This window comes from Podarcis melisellensis, assembly GCF_964234715.1.
Source record: "Podarcis melisellensis genome assembly, chromosome: 16".
NCBI classification, from domain to species: Eukaryota; Metazoa; Chordata; class Lepidosauria; order Squamata; family Lacertidae; genus Podarcis; species Podarcis melisellensis.
In genome coordinates this window covers 14,358,113-14,375,885 of record NC_138533.1, presented here as the reverse complement: position 1 = coordinate 14,375,885, position 17,773 = coordinate 14,358,113, and the positions used below count along the sequence as shown (strand labels likewise).

The 17,773-nt window shown below is 50.9% G+C and overlaps 2 protein-coding genes across 2 annotated transcripts; one reads left to right on the top strand and one right to left on the bottom strand.

Annotated features, from left to right (window-relative positions):
• Positions 1-907: 907 nt before the first annotated feature.
• On the bottom strand, positions 908-8,945 carry FIBP (FGF1 intracellular binding protein). The gene is made up of 11 exons (XM_081892695.1): positions 8,789-8,945; positions 7,385-7,552; positions 6,248-6,446; positions 5,307-5,433; positions 4,900-5,000; positions 4,397-4,530; positions 3,585-3,693; positions 3,179-3,242; positions 2,829-2,915; positions 2,325-2,422; positions 908-1,246 (listed from the first exon to the last, which is right to left on the bottom strand). The coding sequence occupies exons 2-11, from the start codon at positions 7,467-7,469 to the stop codon at positions 1,177-1,179; spliced, it is 1,074 nt and encodes a 357-aa protein (XP_081748821.1). The 5' UTR covers positions 7,470-7,552; positions 8,789-8,945; the 3' UTR covers positions 908-1,176.
• A 2,201-nt stretch (positions 8,946-11,146) lies between these two features.
• CCDC85B (coiled-coil domain containing 85B) lies at positions 11,147-15,631 on the top strand. The gene has a single exon (XM_081892850.1). It carries the CDS (start codon positions 14,616-14,618, stop codon positions 15,285-15,287), a length of 672 nt encoding a protein of 223 aa, XP_081748976.1. The 5' UTR covers positions 11,147-14,615; the 3' UTR covers positions 15,288-15,631.
• The last annotated feature ends 2,142 nt before the right edge of the window (positions 15,632-17,773 follow it).

Sequence of the window (17,773 nt, the reverse complement as noted above, 5' to 3'; positions counted from 1 at the left end):
TTATATATCACCTTTATCTTCCAAGGACCTCAAGGTGGCCATATCGTTCTCCTCCTCCCCATTTCATCTTCACAACCACCTTGTGAGGTAGATTAGTCTGAGAGGCAGTGATTGGCCCAAGGTCACCCAGCAAGCTTCATGGCTGAGAAAGGATTTGAACCCGGCTCTCCCAGGTCCTAGCCCAACACTCTATAACCATTATGCCACACTGGACACAAGGTGGCTTGGGGAGAGTCCCAAAGGCCAGGAGGAAAGGTCTAGAAGGATGTATCTGCCCCCTGCCCCATGGGTTCACAGCACTGAGCTACATGCACCAAGCGTCTGGCTCTGGGCAGCTTCCTATGTACTAAAGATGCACACCGGTTTGATGTGCTGAAGAGAAAATTCAAGCTACCTCAGATTAAATTCTCTTAAGTAGGAAATGTGGGAGTCGGGGAGAAGGACTATGATTCAGTTTACATTTAAAAGGTGAACCTATCCAATCCTCCACTTTCCAAAACTATATGAGAAGCGAAACACAGGCAGCCTTTGAAATCTGCACCTCTCCAAATTTTGCAATGTCCAGGCAAGTTATGTGTATAAAAAATGCACAGACTGAGGGAAAGCGTGCATGGCTTCATGAAAATAAAAACCCAAACCCCGCAACTGTATTATATTAGCAAAAAAATCGCTTTGCAAAAATGTGGGGGTTTGGCAGAATTGCATTCAAACATTGGAGATGAGGAGAAAGTTACATCATAATGCTAGCGAACAGTTTGCAACTAAATATTGCAAATGGTTGTGGAAACATGGAGAACGTAACTTAACATGGGGAAAACAAGAAAACAAGAGAAGGAAAAATAGATAGATTTGCCGTGGGGCCTATTCACAGTCAGGCCTTCCAGAATCAGACAAATCAAGCAACATCTGTGAGGACTCCTCCTTTATTTCTCAACGCCAACAACAGTTTTAACCCTTAATTGCTGAAGATGTAGAGAGAAAAGAGTGACACTTGGTGGTCGCGCCGTGTGTGGACACACAACTGTGTGTGTGTCTGTGCAGGACAGCCGCAGCCAGCAAGCGAACAGCAAATGTCTCCCCTGAAGGGCTCCGGGTTCTCTTTTGCCTGGAACTTGTTGCACCTAAAGGTGATTTCCTCCCCCCCCCCAAAAAAAAATAAAGAACTAAGTGCAGAGCTCAGTCGTGGTACATCTTCAGAAGGCAAGCTTTCAGCGTCCCCATGTATCTTTCCCAGAGAGCTTGATGCCTGCAGGAGAAGGGGAGGGGGAGGGAAAGAGGTTAACCAGATGGCAGGACAACATGACCTGATGGCCGCCATCTTGGATGGCTTTAAGAGGGGATTTGGCAAATTCATGGAACGGAAGGCTGCTAATCTGTGGCTACCAGCCACAATGGCCATGTTCTCCCCTCCACTGTTGGAGGCTGTTAAGTTTCTACCAGTTGCTGGGGAGAGTTGCCGTGGCACACAGGTCCTGCTTTCAAGCGTCCCATTGGCATCTAATGTCCAGAATGAGAACAAGGATGTTGGATTAGATGGGCAATGGGCCTGATCCACCAGGGCTTGTCTTATGAGAGGAGGACAACAGCCCTCTCCCACTCTTGCCTCCCAATAACTGGTATTCAGTGATACTGGCACAGTGATCCTGCAGTTAGCGCATCACCTTGCCCTCCAGCAACTTGTCTGAACTTTTATTGTTTATTTATTTCATAAAATTTATACACTGTTTGGTTGTAAAAAAAAAATACTACAAAAAATTAAACACCCTCAAAGCGGTTTACAAAAGCTGAAGCAGTAAAATGCAAGGGGGAAAAAATCACAACACTACTTTTAAAACATACAATAGTTAAAATACTAATATGGATTAAAATGACCTCAACCTCCTAAGCATCTTTCTGAACAGCTTTTTAAAGCTGTCCAAGCTGGTGGTTATCTTGTGTTAGCAGATCCCACTCAAAAGGTGTGGGTCTTTTGCAAAAGTTAGCCCTACTTATAGAGTAGACCGGTTGAAATTAATGGACAAGGCTAGCTTAATTCGTGTCAGTGGACCTGCTTTAAATACAACTTATTTGGAAGCGATCCTGTGTGAGAAAGAGAGAAAATGTTTTTGCTGGAAGACAGAGTGGGATCTTTCCCCCTTAAAAAAATAATAATACGGAGGGGGGCTGTTTTGCAGGAAGAAGGGCAAGTATAAAGGCAAAGAAAAGGACAATTATATAAGGCTTTACTAGTGCAAGTAAACAATTCATTGGCAAAGGTGGGGAGGGAGGGAACAGAGGAGAATCCAGGTGTTGGGAGCTGGCTGGGCGCTGGCGTTCCTACAAACCTGAAGGCATCCAGTGTGTGAGCACAAGCCGTGTACTGTGTCAGAAAGAGACGCACGTCGTTTGGGCTCCATTTGTCCGACCGAAAAGGCTCAACAAACTGCAATGGGAGATGACAAGCGTCAAGGCAAGAGTGCGGCAGCACATCTCACAGGACCTCAGGCCTGAGGAACAAATCAGGGCCTCCAAGTCTCTCTGCATGACCCTCAGGACCCTCCCCGCATCCCCTCCCCAGCCATGCCCCCTGTCCCTGGTCCACACACCTGTTTTTTTATCCCTATATGATTTTTTTTCTAATTGTTAGCTCCTTGGGACAGGGACCTGCCTTCTTATACTCTGAAAAGTGGCAGGCATGCTTAGGCTCTAAACACATTTAATCATCATTTAATTCATTGGTGATTTTTTATTTTTTATTTTGACATCCCAGCCTCCATCCGCAGTGATTCAGGCACGATCCACTGGCGGGAGGGGGTGCTCAGATGGGGAGGGGAGGGGAGACTGCTTACCTTCTCCACCAGATCCACAAAAAAGTCACGGACATCTTTGCTGTGGGTGAGCTTTGAGGCAATGTTGATCAGGGCTCGGGAGAGGTTCTGCAAGGGTTAACGGAAGGGTCACAAGAGAGCCTTCTTATGCTGCTGCCAACCCACCCCACCCCAGTTTGTGTCTGCAAGATTGAGATTTTCCAAAGGACAACAGCCCCCTCTGATGGCCAGGAGTGAAGTAGCAGGCCAAGTGCACCAACAAATATCAAGCGCAAAGTTCGTATCAGCCACTTGGAGGGAGGGAGGAGCTGCTGGAAAGAGGGTCCCGAAACTAAAGAATGTATCCCAGTGAGGGTCCCTCCATGCCATACCTTGAAATTAGCTTCCACCTCGTTGTACACAGAAATCTTTCCCCGCAAGGCTGTGCACACCAAACTGGATGGGGAGGGAATAAGGAGGAGAGGTCAGAGAAGGCCTTAAAAGTCTTATTTTACAGTGGCTTATGATTAGGGCTCTAGAAGCAGGGTGGGGGTTCCTGGGGCCATCCAGAAGCTACTGCATCCCCATTGTCCCTGGCCATTGGCCATGCTGGTTGTGGCTGATGGGAGTTGTAGTCTAATATCTAGGAGGAGACGTAGGCTCCCTACAACCCAGGCTCTAGCCCTGAAACCTCAAAGGGCAAATGGCAAAGTGCCAAATTCCCCTTTGCTCCAACCACGTCCTGGTTGTTTCGCAAACAGCCCCCACCCCACTCGGCTAAGGCTGCATCCGAGGTACCTCTTGTGCAGATCTAACAAGTCTTTGTCAGCAATCAGAATCTTTAGCTCCTTCAGGCCCTGCAAGAATTCCTTGTCCAGGTCGACATCCATATCATCCACATTTGTATCTGCCAAGGCAAGACAGAGAGAGAGGCTGGACACAAATGGACAAATGCCCAGGTCTCCCAGGGAGGAGACATTTTGCTCTTTCTACAGCCCTTCTGCTGCTGAGCTAAGTCACGGTTTGGCTTAGCACGGCGGTGGAGAATCGATGACCCAAAGGCCGAACTTAGTCCACTGGGCCTCTCCAGCTGGACTGTGAGACCGTTTCCCTCTAGCCATGCCCAGCAGCCTGATGTCATAGGCGATGCCACAGAATTGTAGCATTGGAAGTGACCCCAAGGATCATCTCGTCCAACCCCCTAAAATGCTGGAATCTTTTTGCCCAATGTGGGACTCAGACCCACGACCCCAGACAGCGGTGCAGCTGGATGAAGCAGGATTGAGCTGCCTGCATGTCAGATGACAAAGGAGGAGTTAGGAGCAATCTCCCTCCTGACCCCCGCGAGTCAACTTTGACAGGTGGGTGGTCCCAATGACCTTGCAAAGTAGACCTGCCGAGAATGTGTGTGTGGTGGGGCTGGGAGCAGGGAGATGAAGATCAAAAAGGATTCCCCATCCTACCTGGCGTGCCTAGACCCACAATTTAGCTCCCTCCAGACAAACCACAAATCTTTTCCAAGACGGATATAAGGAAAGATGGTGTAACTTCCCGGTTTCCGCTTCACAAACACAAGGACGAGAATCTTGCTACGTGTGTCCAAAACTCACCCACCGCCCCCAAAGTCCAGTTCTGAATCATCTGCTCAGCACAGTACGCAAAGTCTTCAAACGTCAGGTACTGCAGCTTCTTTTTGCCTGTCTCAAATCGGCTGTTGGCGAAGAAAACGATGGCTGCATAGTCCCTGTGGGGCGGACGGACAGATGGAGGGGAGGTTTAATGCTACTAAGAAAGCCACTCCACTAAATCTCAGCCATTGCCTCCCTGTCACCCCATAAACCCTTTTTGTGGAACATCCTAGACAAGTCAAGGGCCTCACCCAACCATGTTGTGGGGCTCCTTTGAGCCTCTGCTGCTGTAAGGAGCTGGGCTGGCCCCATAGAAGGTTGTTATGTCTGATGTTTTGTACAGCTGATTTTAGACACATTTCTTAGGTTGCCTGAACATAAACTGATTTGCTACCTGCCCTGAGATTGGAAGATAATATATTTAAATATACTGAAACGAACAAACTTTAAATCCCAGGGCACAGGGCCCTCCCGCTGCCCCTTACCCGGCTAACCGGTCCGAGAGCAGGAAATGCTGCTGAATGTTTTCCACCAGAGACCCACGGAGCTCTTCCACGGCCTTAAAGACCCGCTTGAAATTGTCAAACTGAAACAGAGCAGAAACAGACAGGCCTCATCGACACCACAGGCTTAAATAGGTTCAACAGCCTCACCAAGGGAAACGCAGGACTAGCAACCTCTGATAAATCTTTTGAGAAAGCGGGTGGTTGGAGTTGTTGTCCAGAACAACCGGAGGGTGCCAGGTTGGGGGAAAGGTGCCCTGTGCGACATTCCTACACTTCTGACACCCAGGCAGTGCCCTTTTATTTCCACCCTGCCCAGGCATCCTGGGAAAAGAGTCAGAGGTGTTCCATGGGGTTCCCCTGCCACCCACAAAGGGACGAGAGATTACCTGCCGCCGACAACTCTTGAGGGTCACCCCGGTTTTGACGCTGATGTCGTCCAGGTCTTTCTTGGTGCCTTTGGAGAGCTTTTTGCCCAGCACCTCCCGTACAAAGGCCTCGTCGAAGGCGTAATACCTGCCGCCAGAAGGGGCAGGCAAGGAACAGGACAAGACAACAGAAGGTAAGCTTAGTACCTGTGGCCCTCCCAATACAGCCAGACTACAACTCCCATCATTCCCTGCTGCCCTATATTGTTTTATAGATGCCGTATGGATCTGTTAATACACCTTCTGCTGCAATTGAGATGCTTAGCTCATTTTTAGTTACTGTTTTGTCGCTAGCATTAATATTGCCTTATAGATAAACACCATATTGATCTGTTAATCCTATGACTTTTGCTATACTTGTGACTCAGCTTATTATTAGTAACTGCTGTGTCAATAGCGTTTCATAGATGATATACACACACACACACACACAGTCAAACCTTGGCTCCCAAAGGCCTCCGTTTTGGAACGTTTCGGCTCCTGAATGCCACAAACCCAGAAGTAAGTGTTCTGGTTTTTGAATGCATTTTGAAAGCCAAACATCTGACATGGCTTCTGCTTGAGTGCAGGAAGCTCCTGCAACCCATCAGAAGCTGCGCCTCGGTTGTCAAACATTTTGGAAGCCGGACGGGTTTCCAGAACGGATTACGTTCAGCAACCGAGGTTTGACTGTATACTTTATTGAAAAATAGAAAAGAAGGAAAAAGTGGCATAGAAATTCAATCGATCAATCAACCCATGCTGATGTATGAATCCGCCTGCCTCACCCTCCAACCTTTGCCTTCCCCCCAAGGGATCCTCCACCAAGAATCCTGCCCCAACCCCCCCTCTGGCTCCCCCTTAACATCCCTGCCCCCTCGCCCACGCCACCCTTGGCTTCTTCGCCAGCTGCCCTGCCCCACCTCTCGATCAGCATGGTCTGGCGACAAGGGGGGATCTGGAAGAGCAGCTGGTTCAGCAGCTTGGGAGGCGAGTGCAGGAGGCGCTCCAGCATGTAGAAAGTGCGGTAGTGGTCCATGGTGTCGCTCTGGAGCACGTCAACCGTGGCCCCCGTCTGCTCCAGGATCCCGCTGCGGATGCGGCGCGTCACCGCGTCGTTCACTGCGGGGGCAGGAGGCAAGTGTCCATATCCGGAAACATGTGATGGGTGAAATCCACAGAAGGGGGTGGGGAAGCCTGTCAGGCCCCTCTGGGTGCAGTGGGGTTGCAACTTACAGCAGCAGGACCAGGGGTCAGGGAGCTGTAGCCCCAAATCACTGGGAGAGCCGCCATTCCCGAAATACAGCTTATAACCCCATTCATGACTCTCTGCTCCCACTTTCCTTCAGGACAATAGGAAGCTGCCTTACGTCAGGGCACAGCAATGAGTCTATCTAGCTCCATATTGTCTGCACTGGTTCTCCAGGGTTTATGTTTTGTTTTGTTTTGTTCCGTTGAACGGGCCTTTTCTGCAGTGGCTCCCCGTTTGTGGAATGCTCTCCGCAGAGAGGTTCAGCTGCTGCCTTCATTATATTATGGAAGACAATTTTACTCGACTACGAGTGATCGCCAAAGAAGAAGACATCGTTAGGCGCCAGGTAAAAAATGTCAGCCAACCGAACCCAATAACCCTCCTCCCAACACATTTTTAAAAGGCACTGGGTGTTAATCAGCCAAAGGCCTGGGTAAAGAGGATCATTTTTTGCCTGGTACCTAAAGGCGCATAATGAAGGCACCAGGAGAACCTCCCTGGGGAGAGCATTTCACAAGTGAGGAGCATCACAGAAAAGGCCCATTCTCGTGTTGCCACCCTCCAGACCTCTCATGGAGAAGGCACATGAAGAAAGGCCTCAGAAGATGATCTCAGGGTCCAGGTAAGTTCATATGCAGAGAGGCGGTCCTGGAGGTATTGTGACTAACACTGGCGTGCAGCTCCCAGAAGTCTGCCTAGAAGGGAATGTGGCCCTCAGACTGGAAAAGGTTATCCACCTCTGTGACTTAAACCATTACACCCTACCTGTGAACGAATGAGAGAACAAAAAACAGGGATCCAGCCTTACCTGTGTAGCCATCCAGCCAGAGTTGGTAGACCTCCTCATCAATCAGGGTGGTGTTGCCCACAAAGATGTCCAGGTTGCTCGTCATGGCCCAGGTAATCAAGTTCTCTTGGAGAACTTTGGGATCTGGCACTAGTTCCCAAACCGGGTCTCAGGAGATCAGGCAGGCAGCTGTCGGGACAATAATGAACATCAGGAAAGCTTGGCTACTGGATCAGGCCAAAGGGCCACATAGTCCCAACCCCCTGTTCTCATAGTGGCCAAACAGATGCCTCTGGGAAGCCCAGGACACAAGAACACCAATAAATAGCCTTTTCCACAATCCCCACAACTGGTGCTCATGCTCAGGGGCATAGATCACGTCCACATCTTAAGAGTCATGGCTTCCCCCAAAGAATCCTGGGAAATGTGGTTTGTTAAGGATGCTGAGAGTTCCTAGGAGACCCCCTTGGAGAGCTGCAGTTCCCAGCACCTCTAATAAACTACAGTTCCCAGGATTCTTTTGGGGGAAGCCATGACTGTTAAAGAATGGATGTGACCATACTGCCTCTGGCAGCAGTGCTCCCAGTTCATGAGTAATACTCATCTACGGGCATGGCTTACACCCAACGTATTTGACAGCACTCCACCTTCACCCAAGGGTGCCTCCCAGACCCAGAGACCTACCGTCATGGCCATCACTTCCTTGGTTACTGCTGGTTTATTGTTTCCCCCCACCTTGACAATTTAATGAATTGTAATTTGCCCTGTGCATTTTAAATCAAAGAGTGGTACAGAAAGAGTGGTAACAACACACAACAGGAAGAGATGTAAATACACTCAGAGAGAGAGAGAGAGAGAGTATTCAATGTTTATTGTAATTTATATTCTGTAGGATAATTAATAATAAAAAAGGAAGAAAGGACAGCACTTTGCAGCAGGGGTAGAGTGAGGAACACGGACTCAGCCTTCATGCCCGCCCACCCCGTCTGAAAAGAAAGACAACCTGCCCGTCCCCAGAAGCACACTGCCCTTGGGAAAAGATCCAAATGGCTTTGCCCAAGAAAGGTGGCACTCTGTACATGCTCGCAGGCACCCAGTCAGGAGCACCAGACATTTTGGGGGAGGAATGGCAAAGTCCAGCACCTTCGCATTCCCCCCTTCCCCTGGCACTCTGCCCGTGCTCAGAGGCACCCAGCCTGTGGCACCAGAATTTATGTGGGGGAAACGAGAAAACGCTCAGAACCTTCACATTTCCCGCTTCTCCTGGCACTCTGCACGTGTTCAGAGTCACCCAGCCTGCAGCACTAAATCCTATGGGGTGGCGGAGAGAGCAAACCCCATAGCCCCCCACCCACCCCATTTCCCCTCCCCTCCCTTTTGCATAGTAAACCCAGCAGCTCCGACTCCTCCGGCCACTCGGCAAACCTGGGTCGGCTCTCGCCCTCCAAGAGAACCCGGGCGCCGAGCCCCTCTCCTCGCGCCGGCCATTCGCCCCCTTCCAGCAACTGGTACCGGCCCCCTTTCAGCTGCCCCTGAGTTGGATAGAGCCTTTGCACATGACCCCGCCGGAGCGATCCTCTTCCGGGTCACGTATATGCCGGAGTCTCTCTCTCTCTCTGCGCACGCGCCCTCGCTGCCAAACGGGACGGGCACTCCATCTTTGTGACTGGCGCGGTATTGGGAACTGGCATCAAAGCGTTAAAGCGCGCTGGGATGCAGCGATGGGCTGAGGACCAAGAGGCTCGTTGCGCCTGCATTGGTGCTTTGCTTTTATACCTTCTCCGGGGCTGGAAGCATCATTTATTCGCTTGTAACACATTTTTTCCCCAGTGCGCAGCACTGTGTCTTATTTGCGTGTTTTATTTGCGAACGCGGAGGGAAGAACGCAAGCATTGCGGAGGTGGGGTTAGACTGGATGGCCCTTGGGGTCCCTTTATTCCAACTCTCCAATTCCATGATTCTAAGACCCTGGCTGCTGGGGCCCGTCTAGTCCAGCATCGCTGTCTCACAGAGGCCAACCAGATGCCTCTTTTAGGATGCCCACAAGCGGGACCTGAGTGCTACAGCAACGCTCCCTACTTGCGATTCCCTGCGACTGGATTCAGAGGCACTTCACTGCCTCCGACACTGGAAGGAGAACATGGCCATCATGCTCAGTAACCGTTGATAGCCTTATCCTCTACAAATGTCTCTAATTCTCTGGCACCCAGCGGCATACCTAGGGGCTGTCTAAGTTGCCCTCCACCAAGGGTACAGGCCCGGGGGGAGGGGCGCGCAAAAACCATGCCTCTCCGATCTGGCTTGGAGCGGTTAGTACAGTGGTACCTCGGGTTACATACGCTTCAGGTAACAGACTCCACTAACCCAGAAACAGTACCTTGGGTTAAGAACTTTGCTTCAGGATGAGAATAGAAATCGTGCTCCGGCGGCGTGGCGGCAGCGGGAAGCCCCATCAGCTAAAGTGGTGCTTCAGGTTAAGCATAGTTTCAGGTTAAGAACGGACCTCCAGAATGAATTAAGTACTTAACCCGAGATACCACTGTACAGGGGTAGGCAACCTAAGGCCCGGGGGCCGTATGCAGCCCATTCGTCTTCTCAATCCGGCCCACGTACAGTCCGGGAATCAGCATGTTTTTACCTGAGTAGAATGTGTCCTTTTATTGAAAATGCATCTCTGGGTTATTTGTGGGGCATAGGAATTCGTTCATATTTCTTTTCAAAATATAATCCAGCCCACCACATGGTCTGAGGGAGGGTGAATTGGCCCATGGCTGAAAAGCGTTGCTGACCCCTGGTTAGTATAACCTCCAACATTTCCCTGATGAAATATTATTATTATTATTATTATTATTATTATTATTATTATTATTATTATTATATCCCACCCATTTGACTGAGCTGCCCCAGCCATTCTGGGTGGCTTCCAAAATATATGAAAACAAAATAAAACATTGCACATTTAAAAAAAATTGCACATTTAAAAACTTTCTTACACAGGGCTGCCTTCAGATGTGTTCTTGTATAGTTACTTATCTCCTGGGCTTGGGGGTTGCATAACTCCATACCCTCCAACATTTCTCCAAAGAAAATAGGGATGTCCTAAGGAAAAGCGGGACATTCCAGGATCAAATCAGAAACTGGGTCGGCTTCTGTAAATCCGAGACTGTTCCTGGAAAATAGGAGGGTCTGGGCTAGGAGCCCACCTGGCCATCTGTGAACTCCCCAGGCCGCTGCTCTGGGTGGGCCAGGCAAGACACACAGACTCCTCTGGGTGCCTCAGCAAAGGAATCCGGTGGCTGGTATATGGCACTATATGTGTGAACAGAGCACCCAGCAAAGCTCAGAGGGAAGAAAGATGGAGAGAGTGGTCGTGAGTGGCAGGAAGAAAAAGAAAGCAATGGAGGAAGGAGGCAGAAGACAAAGCAGTGAGCAGAGGGCAAGCAGGCAGATGGAGCACAGCAGACCCCCGTGGCTGCGAAGGAAGTCACTGGCACAGTTCGAAAGATGCTGAAAAGCACACTTTTGGAGTTTCTGGCCCATGGACTCTCCCAGATTCAGTGGCACAGATATATCTCCTTATGGAGGATGCAAGGCATAGGGGCCACCAATGCAGCTCCTTGGCAAGGCCACAAGGGAGCCCAGGTCTGCCTCTGCTGGGGCCTCTGCAAATGATGCAACAAATCAGTTAGCCTCCAAAGCATTAGGACTGGAGAGAGAAACCCAAATGCAGCCAACGCCCTCCTCCTGTTCCCGCCCCCCAAGCACCTAAAATAATTAGGTGCCATGAACCATTAAGCTTGAGATGTCAGATTCTCTCTAATGTCTTCTGACACTGTGTAATACCTGCTGCTAAGCATGCCGTTAGGCTTTGAAAACTTCTGAATCTTCTGTAAGCTTCAATATTGAATAGTAAGTCGAGATACAGAAATATGAAAGGTACACTGAGAGCAGGACTGCCAGAAATGGCTAATTAAATACTTCACTCTGGTGCTGGACTCGCCTTCCTTGGAGGTTTTTAAGCAGAGGTTGGACATCCATCTGTCATATATGATCTAGTTGAGATTCCTCCATTGAAGGGGGATGGGCCAGATGACCGTTGGGGGTTCATATCAGAGTTCATTCACATGCTTCTCTTTCGATGTGATCTAGTCTACATGCCAGCATCAGCCAGCAAAGCTCATCTGAATTCTGCATAGACCAACAGGTCAGTCCCTAGAAATGCACAGGAACCTGATCCTGTCATTAGGTAGAGTGAGGAGGCTGCTTCAGGAAGTTGCTTTTGGGTGTTGTGAAATGGCAGAGTTTAGAGCTGCTTTGCCATCTGTTGAATTTTATTATTACGGTCACAGACCAGTTCCCAGCTCACTTACAATATCAGAAAAATCATAAAACGCAACAGGAATACATTGGATTGCAATTGGGTATAACAGAATCAATTCAGATGTAGCGGCAGTTAAAAATATATATTAAATTTTGATCATTAAAATATAACCTAAAATTGTCATTTAAAACCTTAATCATTTGGGCATCAATAGGCTGATGTCAGGGGTGGGGTGCAGAGGGTGAACAGAGCCCTCCGATGCCACTGGATTCTGAGAGGGTGCAACTAGGCGCCTCCATGACAGATGTCCTGCAGAGGCAAGCTGTGCAGGGGCTGGGCCTTTGGGGCTGGGATGGTGCCTCCTTCTCCTAAAGAGGCAGTGACATAGCATGGTTGCCAGTGCCTGTGGCCATGGGGAAGGCTGGGTAGGAGGGAGGGAAACAGACGGAGTACACATGCGCATTTGCATCACCCAGGAGCATTTGCATCACCCAGGAGGTCGCAGCCACAGAGGTAAAAAAAGGAGTTGTTCCATTGTTTGGAGAGGTCACTTTCTGGTTCACTTGAAGAAGCTGTTTTCAACGGAGCCCAGCGATGGAAGCGTGCAGCTGTATTGAGGCAGCACTGGGTGTTGAAATTGTGCTCCCTGAACAAATTTGTGCCCAGGGCAACTGCCCCTGTGCACCCGCCCCACGCTACGCCACTGTCCGACCCTACCTGGAGATTCCTGGTACCTTCTGCATGCAAAGGTGCTGCTACTACCACCGCTGAGCTTTGCCCCATCTCCCCAGTTATTCTAGAATTCTGCAAGTTCCTTGGAGAGCTTTTCAATGAAGCCAGCAAGTGCCATAAGCAATACATCCTGCGCTGACTGCCCCTGGCAGCACCCTAGAAGTAGTGCTTGACTTTGCTCTCCATGGAGTTTGTGGGTTTCTCCTTTCTCTTCCAAAAGGAGGGCGGTGTGCAGCATGTGACCCATTGCAGACGCGCCCCACATCTGATGGCACCAGTCCCAGTGCCAAAAAACCCAGCTGAAGACAAAGGCTTTTCCCACCCCCACGTCACACAGGCATTCCAGAATCTTGGATCTGTTCCCTCCCGCCTACAATTTCTGGCAGGACTCCTGTCCCATTCATAGCAGTGTGTCAGTGTAACAGTTCAACAGGTGAAGCTTCTCCAGGAAGCCCCTTGTGGATCAGAAACCTGTTAATTGGAGGAAGCAGCAAGCAGGAATAGGCGGACAGTTTTCTAAATGGAGAGGACTAGAAAGTGGAATTCCCCCAAAGATTTGGCTTTGGGAACTTGTGCACAAACGATCAAGATGGGTGAGCCATGAGGTGGCCAACTTTGCTAGTGATACTAAAACGTACAGGGTTATTGAAACAAAGAGACTGTGAAGGTCTCCAGAAAGACCTCTCTCCTAGCTGAGTGAAGGGGTGGCAAAATGGCAAATGCAGTTCAGTGTATACAAGTGCAAACTGGTGCATGTTGGCACACACACAAAAACCTGGACTTCACATGGGGTCTGAATTGGCAGTGACTGACCAGGAAGGAGACCTTGGGGGTCCTAATGGATAGCTTGATGAGGATGTTGACCCACTGGGCAGCAGCTGTGAGAAAAGCAAACTCCACTCTAGGGATCATTAGGAAAGGAATTACAAATGAAACTGCAGGCATCATAATGGTGCGACTGCCTTCGGAATATTGTAGTGCCCGGGTCTGTTCGCCTCACTTGAAAAAGGATAACGTTGGGAAAGTTTTGGAAAAGGGCAACCAAAATTATCAGGGGGGGGCGTATAGCGACTACGTAATGAAGAAAGGTTGCAGCGTTTGGAACTTTTTCATTTAGAGAAAAGACGAGCAAGAGGTAGCTTATTAAATTATGCAAAATGGCATGGAGAAAGTGGACAGAGAACCTTTTTTTCTTCCTCTTTGGAACTCATGGGCAGTCAACGAAGATAATGAATATCTTAGACCAATTATTTCAATCAGAGCCCTTGTAACCCTAATACTGTCCACTCAGAAGTAAATCCTAGCTAGCTGCATAGGGTCAATTCAGCGGGACCTGCCTAGGCGCAAATGCAGTTGAAGCCAACGGGGCTTACATCCGAGTAGACCCGAACAAGGTAGAATGCGATGCTGCTGGAGTCCTGCCAGTTAATCCACCATAATTAAAGCGGGTGCAGTTTTTTCTCTCCCCCCTCCGTCTCTTTTGCATTTTGGAAAGGTTTTTGCTTGTGCTGCGCTTTGCCGAGCCTCGCGGCCTTATGATCACTGGCTCCATGATTTTGTACAAGAGAAGCCAGGGCCTCTGAGTGATGGCGGCGGCGGTCTTCATTAATCCGGATTAAAGCCATTTGCGCGGCCTCTTAATCCTTCTGCCGGCGGGAGGGAGGCGCCCTGCCGGGCGCTTGGAGGGGATTCCGAAACTGCTGCAAACGCATTCCTGCTGCTGCTTCCTTCTCTCTGCCAGCCTTTGCATCCCGCCAGCGCCCCTCTCGCCCCTTCCAGAAGGGGAGTCCGCGCATTCACACACCCGCTAACGCTCCCCTATGTCCGCCCGCCCCCCTTTCTTTCCTCTCTCCTCTACCCCCACCCCACTCCGCCCCCATTCGGCGCAGGCGCCCCTCTCGCAACCATGCACCTGCTCCCCTACCGTTTAACCCGTGCATTTGCAACGCCGAGGCAGCGCGTCGGCTTTTGGCGTCGCTCATTTGGCGGGCCTCCCGTCCGTGCGTCCCGTTATCCCGGGGAAGCAGCAGCAGCAGGAGGAGGAAGGAGAGAGGGGAATCTCCGCCGCCGGGCAGGATGTCCTGCTGCTGCTGCTGCTGAGCAGGGCGAGGAGGGGAATCGTGCAAGATGTCGCTGCTGCTGCGCCTTGGCTGGAGGTGAGCGCGCCGCGGAGGAGCGAGTCCTCTGTGCGCCCCGGCGATGTTCCCCGCCGCCCGCGAGGCCGCGCCGCCGGCCGGACCCCCCCAGAGCCCGGAGACGCCGCCGACGACGCCGGGGGTCTGCTGCCCTGCCTTGGCCGAGCTGAGCGACGCCGAGCTGGGCGTGTGCAGCAAGGAGGAGCTGGTGCGCCGCTTGCGCCACGAGGAGGCCGAGAAGCTGGCGGCGCTGGTGCAGCGCGGCCGGCTCATCCAGGGCGTCAACCGGCAGCTGCAGGAGCACCTCCGCGAGATCCGCGAGCTGAAGGCCGTCAACGGGCGCCTGCAGACCGAGAACCGCGAGCTGCGCGACCTGTGCTGCTTCCTCGACGAGGACCGCCTGAAGGCCAAGCGCCTGGCGCGCCACTGGCAGCTCTTCGGGCACCACGCGGCGCAGGTGCTGCGCGACGAGGTGGCCGCCTGCCTGCGCAAGCTGGCCGGCCTCGAGGGCCTCCAGGAGCGCCTGGCCAAGGACAACCTGGAGCTCAAGGAGCTCTGCCTGGCCCTGGAGGAGGAGTGCGCCTCCGCCCGGCCCGACGCCAGCCCCAGCCCCGGCGGAGGCTCCTCCGAGCTCAACCTGCCCTGCGGGCCCCGCGACTTGGGCGACGGCAGCTCCAGCACCGGCAGCGTCGGCAGCCCCGACCAGCTGCACCCCGCCTGCACCCCCGACGACTGAACCCCTTGCGCCGCCCGGCCCGTCGACTCGGGTCAGCCAGGACAGGGCGCCCGGCCTTCCCCGCCTTCTCTTCCCAGCCCCAGCCCCTTGTCGCTGAAGATTTCACGCCTCGGGGAGACGAGAACCCGCCCGTCCCCCCACATCCCAAAGCAGGGCAACGGTGGATGCATTTAATTTATTGCCACCGGTTTTTTCCCCGTTTTCTTAAAAAGTGGTTCCTGTGTGGTCCATGCTGCATCGGTGAACGCAGCAAGCTTCGACATCACACAGAGCTCTTGTTTTTTTCAAAAAATATATAAAGCCATAACTCTGGCCAGTGTACAGAGCTTTTGGATTGATTACAAGGAGGTGTTTCGTTTTTTTAAATAAAGCCATAAAATATCGTTGGAGAGCCCCTCCCACCCCCATTTTGCCACCCCCGTGGCTGACATCCTAACACTCCCCTGGAGAAACAGGGACTAAATCGTCCCAATGGAAATGGGGCCATTGTTCCAATCTAGCAAGGTCGGGTACAGCCAGGGTCTCTCTGCTGCCACATTCCCGCTTTACCAGAGTGAGACCTTTATATGTCATGAACCATTTTGGTAGTGAAGGGGGGGGGGGAGGTAGCACGCTTTTGGAGGGGCGTCTGCAATTCCATGGCTGCACTTGGTGCGCTATTCTGGCAGTGGGCTTCCCCTCTTGAAAGGAGAGGTGTGGGTGATGAGCCTCTTTCTCTCTGCCCTGGAAAAATCCTCCATTGTGTGCGTCTCCTCCTTGTGCAGCAATAAAACTGCTAGGACCTTTGCAAAGCTAAGCAGGTTTCAAATTGGATTTCCTGCATTGCAGGGGGTTGGACTAGATGACCCTGGGGGGGGGTCCCTTGCAACTCTCACGATTCTGTGTGTACACAGGGTTGGAGGGGGATAGGGGAAAGCAGCAGTGATGATAATTTGATCCTGGCTGCTTCGAAGGGAGGGGGGTGTTTGGAGACAAAGGGGTGGTGTTTTTGTGGCGTCTGAATTTGGCTGGAGTGCCTAAGAAGGCAGGTTTCTTGTGCAAGAGGGGATGAGAGAGTCAGGCCACACTGCAGGATTTTTCAGGGAAACCCCCACCCACTTTGCATGCTTCTGTCCCCGCTCCTCTCATTTATTGAAATTGGAAAGGAACCCAGAGGCTCAGTTGACTGGAACTGCCTGGAGGGAACACCACCATCCCTTGAAAACAACGGCCCCTCAAAAACTATTTGGGAACCTCGTATTGGAGCAGGATCCAAGAGGCTGCAACTCTCTCTCCTTGGAGGGTAGGACCTCAAAAGGAACCATTATCCTGTTTTTGAAAATGCGCCCTTCTCCTGCTCCTTAGGGAATAAACAGGGATCGGGGGGGGGGGAGGGGGGAGTTGGCTGCTGGGTCTCCGAGCCAACGACTCTCCGCAACTTGAAAGTGAACTTCTGAATAGCAATAGCTTCCATGATTCAGTTTTGACTGAGAACATGGTTAAACGTGGTGGTCCTTGGAACTCTCCTCCACTTGAAACACTAGGCCCTTTGTGGCAGGATATATGCTGGAACAGTGGAGGATATTTTGACCTTTCCGTGAGGGGCTGCTGCGATGGTCCCCCGTGGAGAGAGGATGAGAAATTGTTGGGATGCTGCTGCTCTTTGTTGGAGAAATGGTGGTGAAAGCAGCAAGCTTCCACCATGCACAGAACTCTGTAACGCGAGAGACCTGGAAGAAACGTCTGCCTCTGTTAATAGTGTTTCTTTTTGTCAACATCCTGGGACTACAGGGCACAGAGGCTTGGAAAAAGGCATCCATACCCCAACCAGGTCTCCTTGCTCCATCTCCTTTCCAGGGTGTAGCAAATGGCGCGGAGGATATCCAATTTATGATGTTTATGTTTGTAACCGGATACACACACCCCCCCTCCCGCCCTGAAAAGAAACCCAGGACTTGAGCAATCTCCTCTTTCTTTCAGGGTGTTAATAAATGTATTAAATTGTCACTTTTGGAGAGGGCCTCATTCTGCTTTGTGTATGTCCTGGTTTCTGGTACTCTTTTTAAGCTCTTTTATCAGCCAGCTACTGGGTGTGTGTGGGTGTGAGAGAGAGTTAATTTGTGCAAGTGTGTGTTGCTGTCTGGAGGTCTAAACCCCTCGAGTGCTTAGTAGCTCCATAGAGGGAAACTTAATTAATTAATTTATATACAGTACTGCTTATATTTAAACAAAACTCTTAAGCAGTTTACAACTTCTTAAATAAACAGCAAGTGCATATATATATATATATATATATATATATATATATATATGAATATAAATATACCGTATTTTTTGCTCTATAAGACGCACCAGACCACAAGACGCACCTAGTTTTTGGAGGAGGAAAACAAGGAAAAAAATAGTCTGAATCTCAGAAGCCAGAACAAAAGCAGCAATCCCTCTTGCTGTTCTGGCTTCTGGGATAGCTGCGCAGCCTGCATTCGCTCCATAAGATGCACACACAT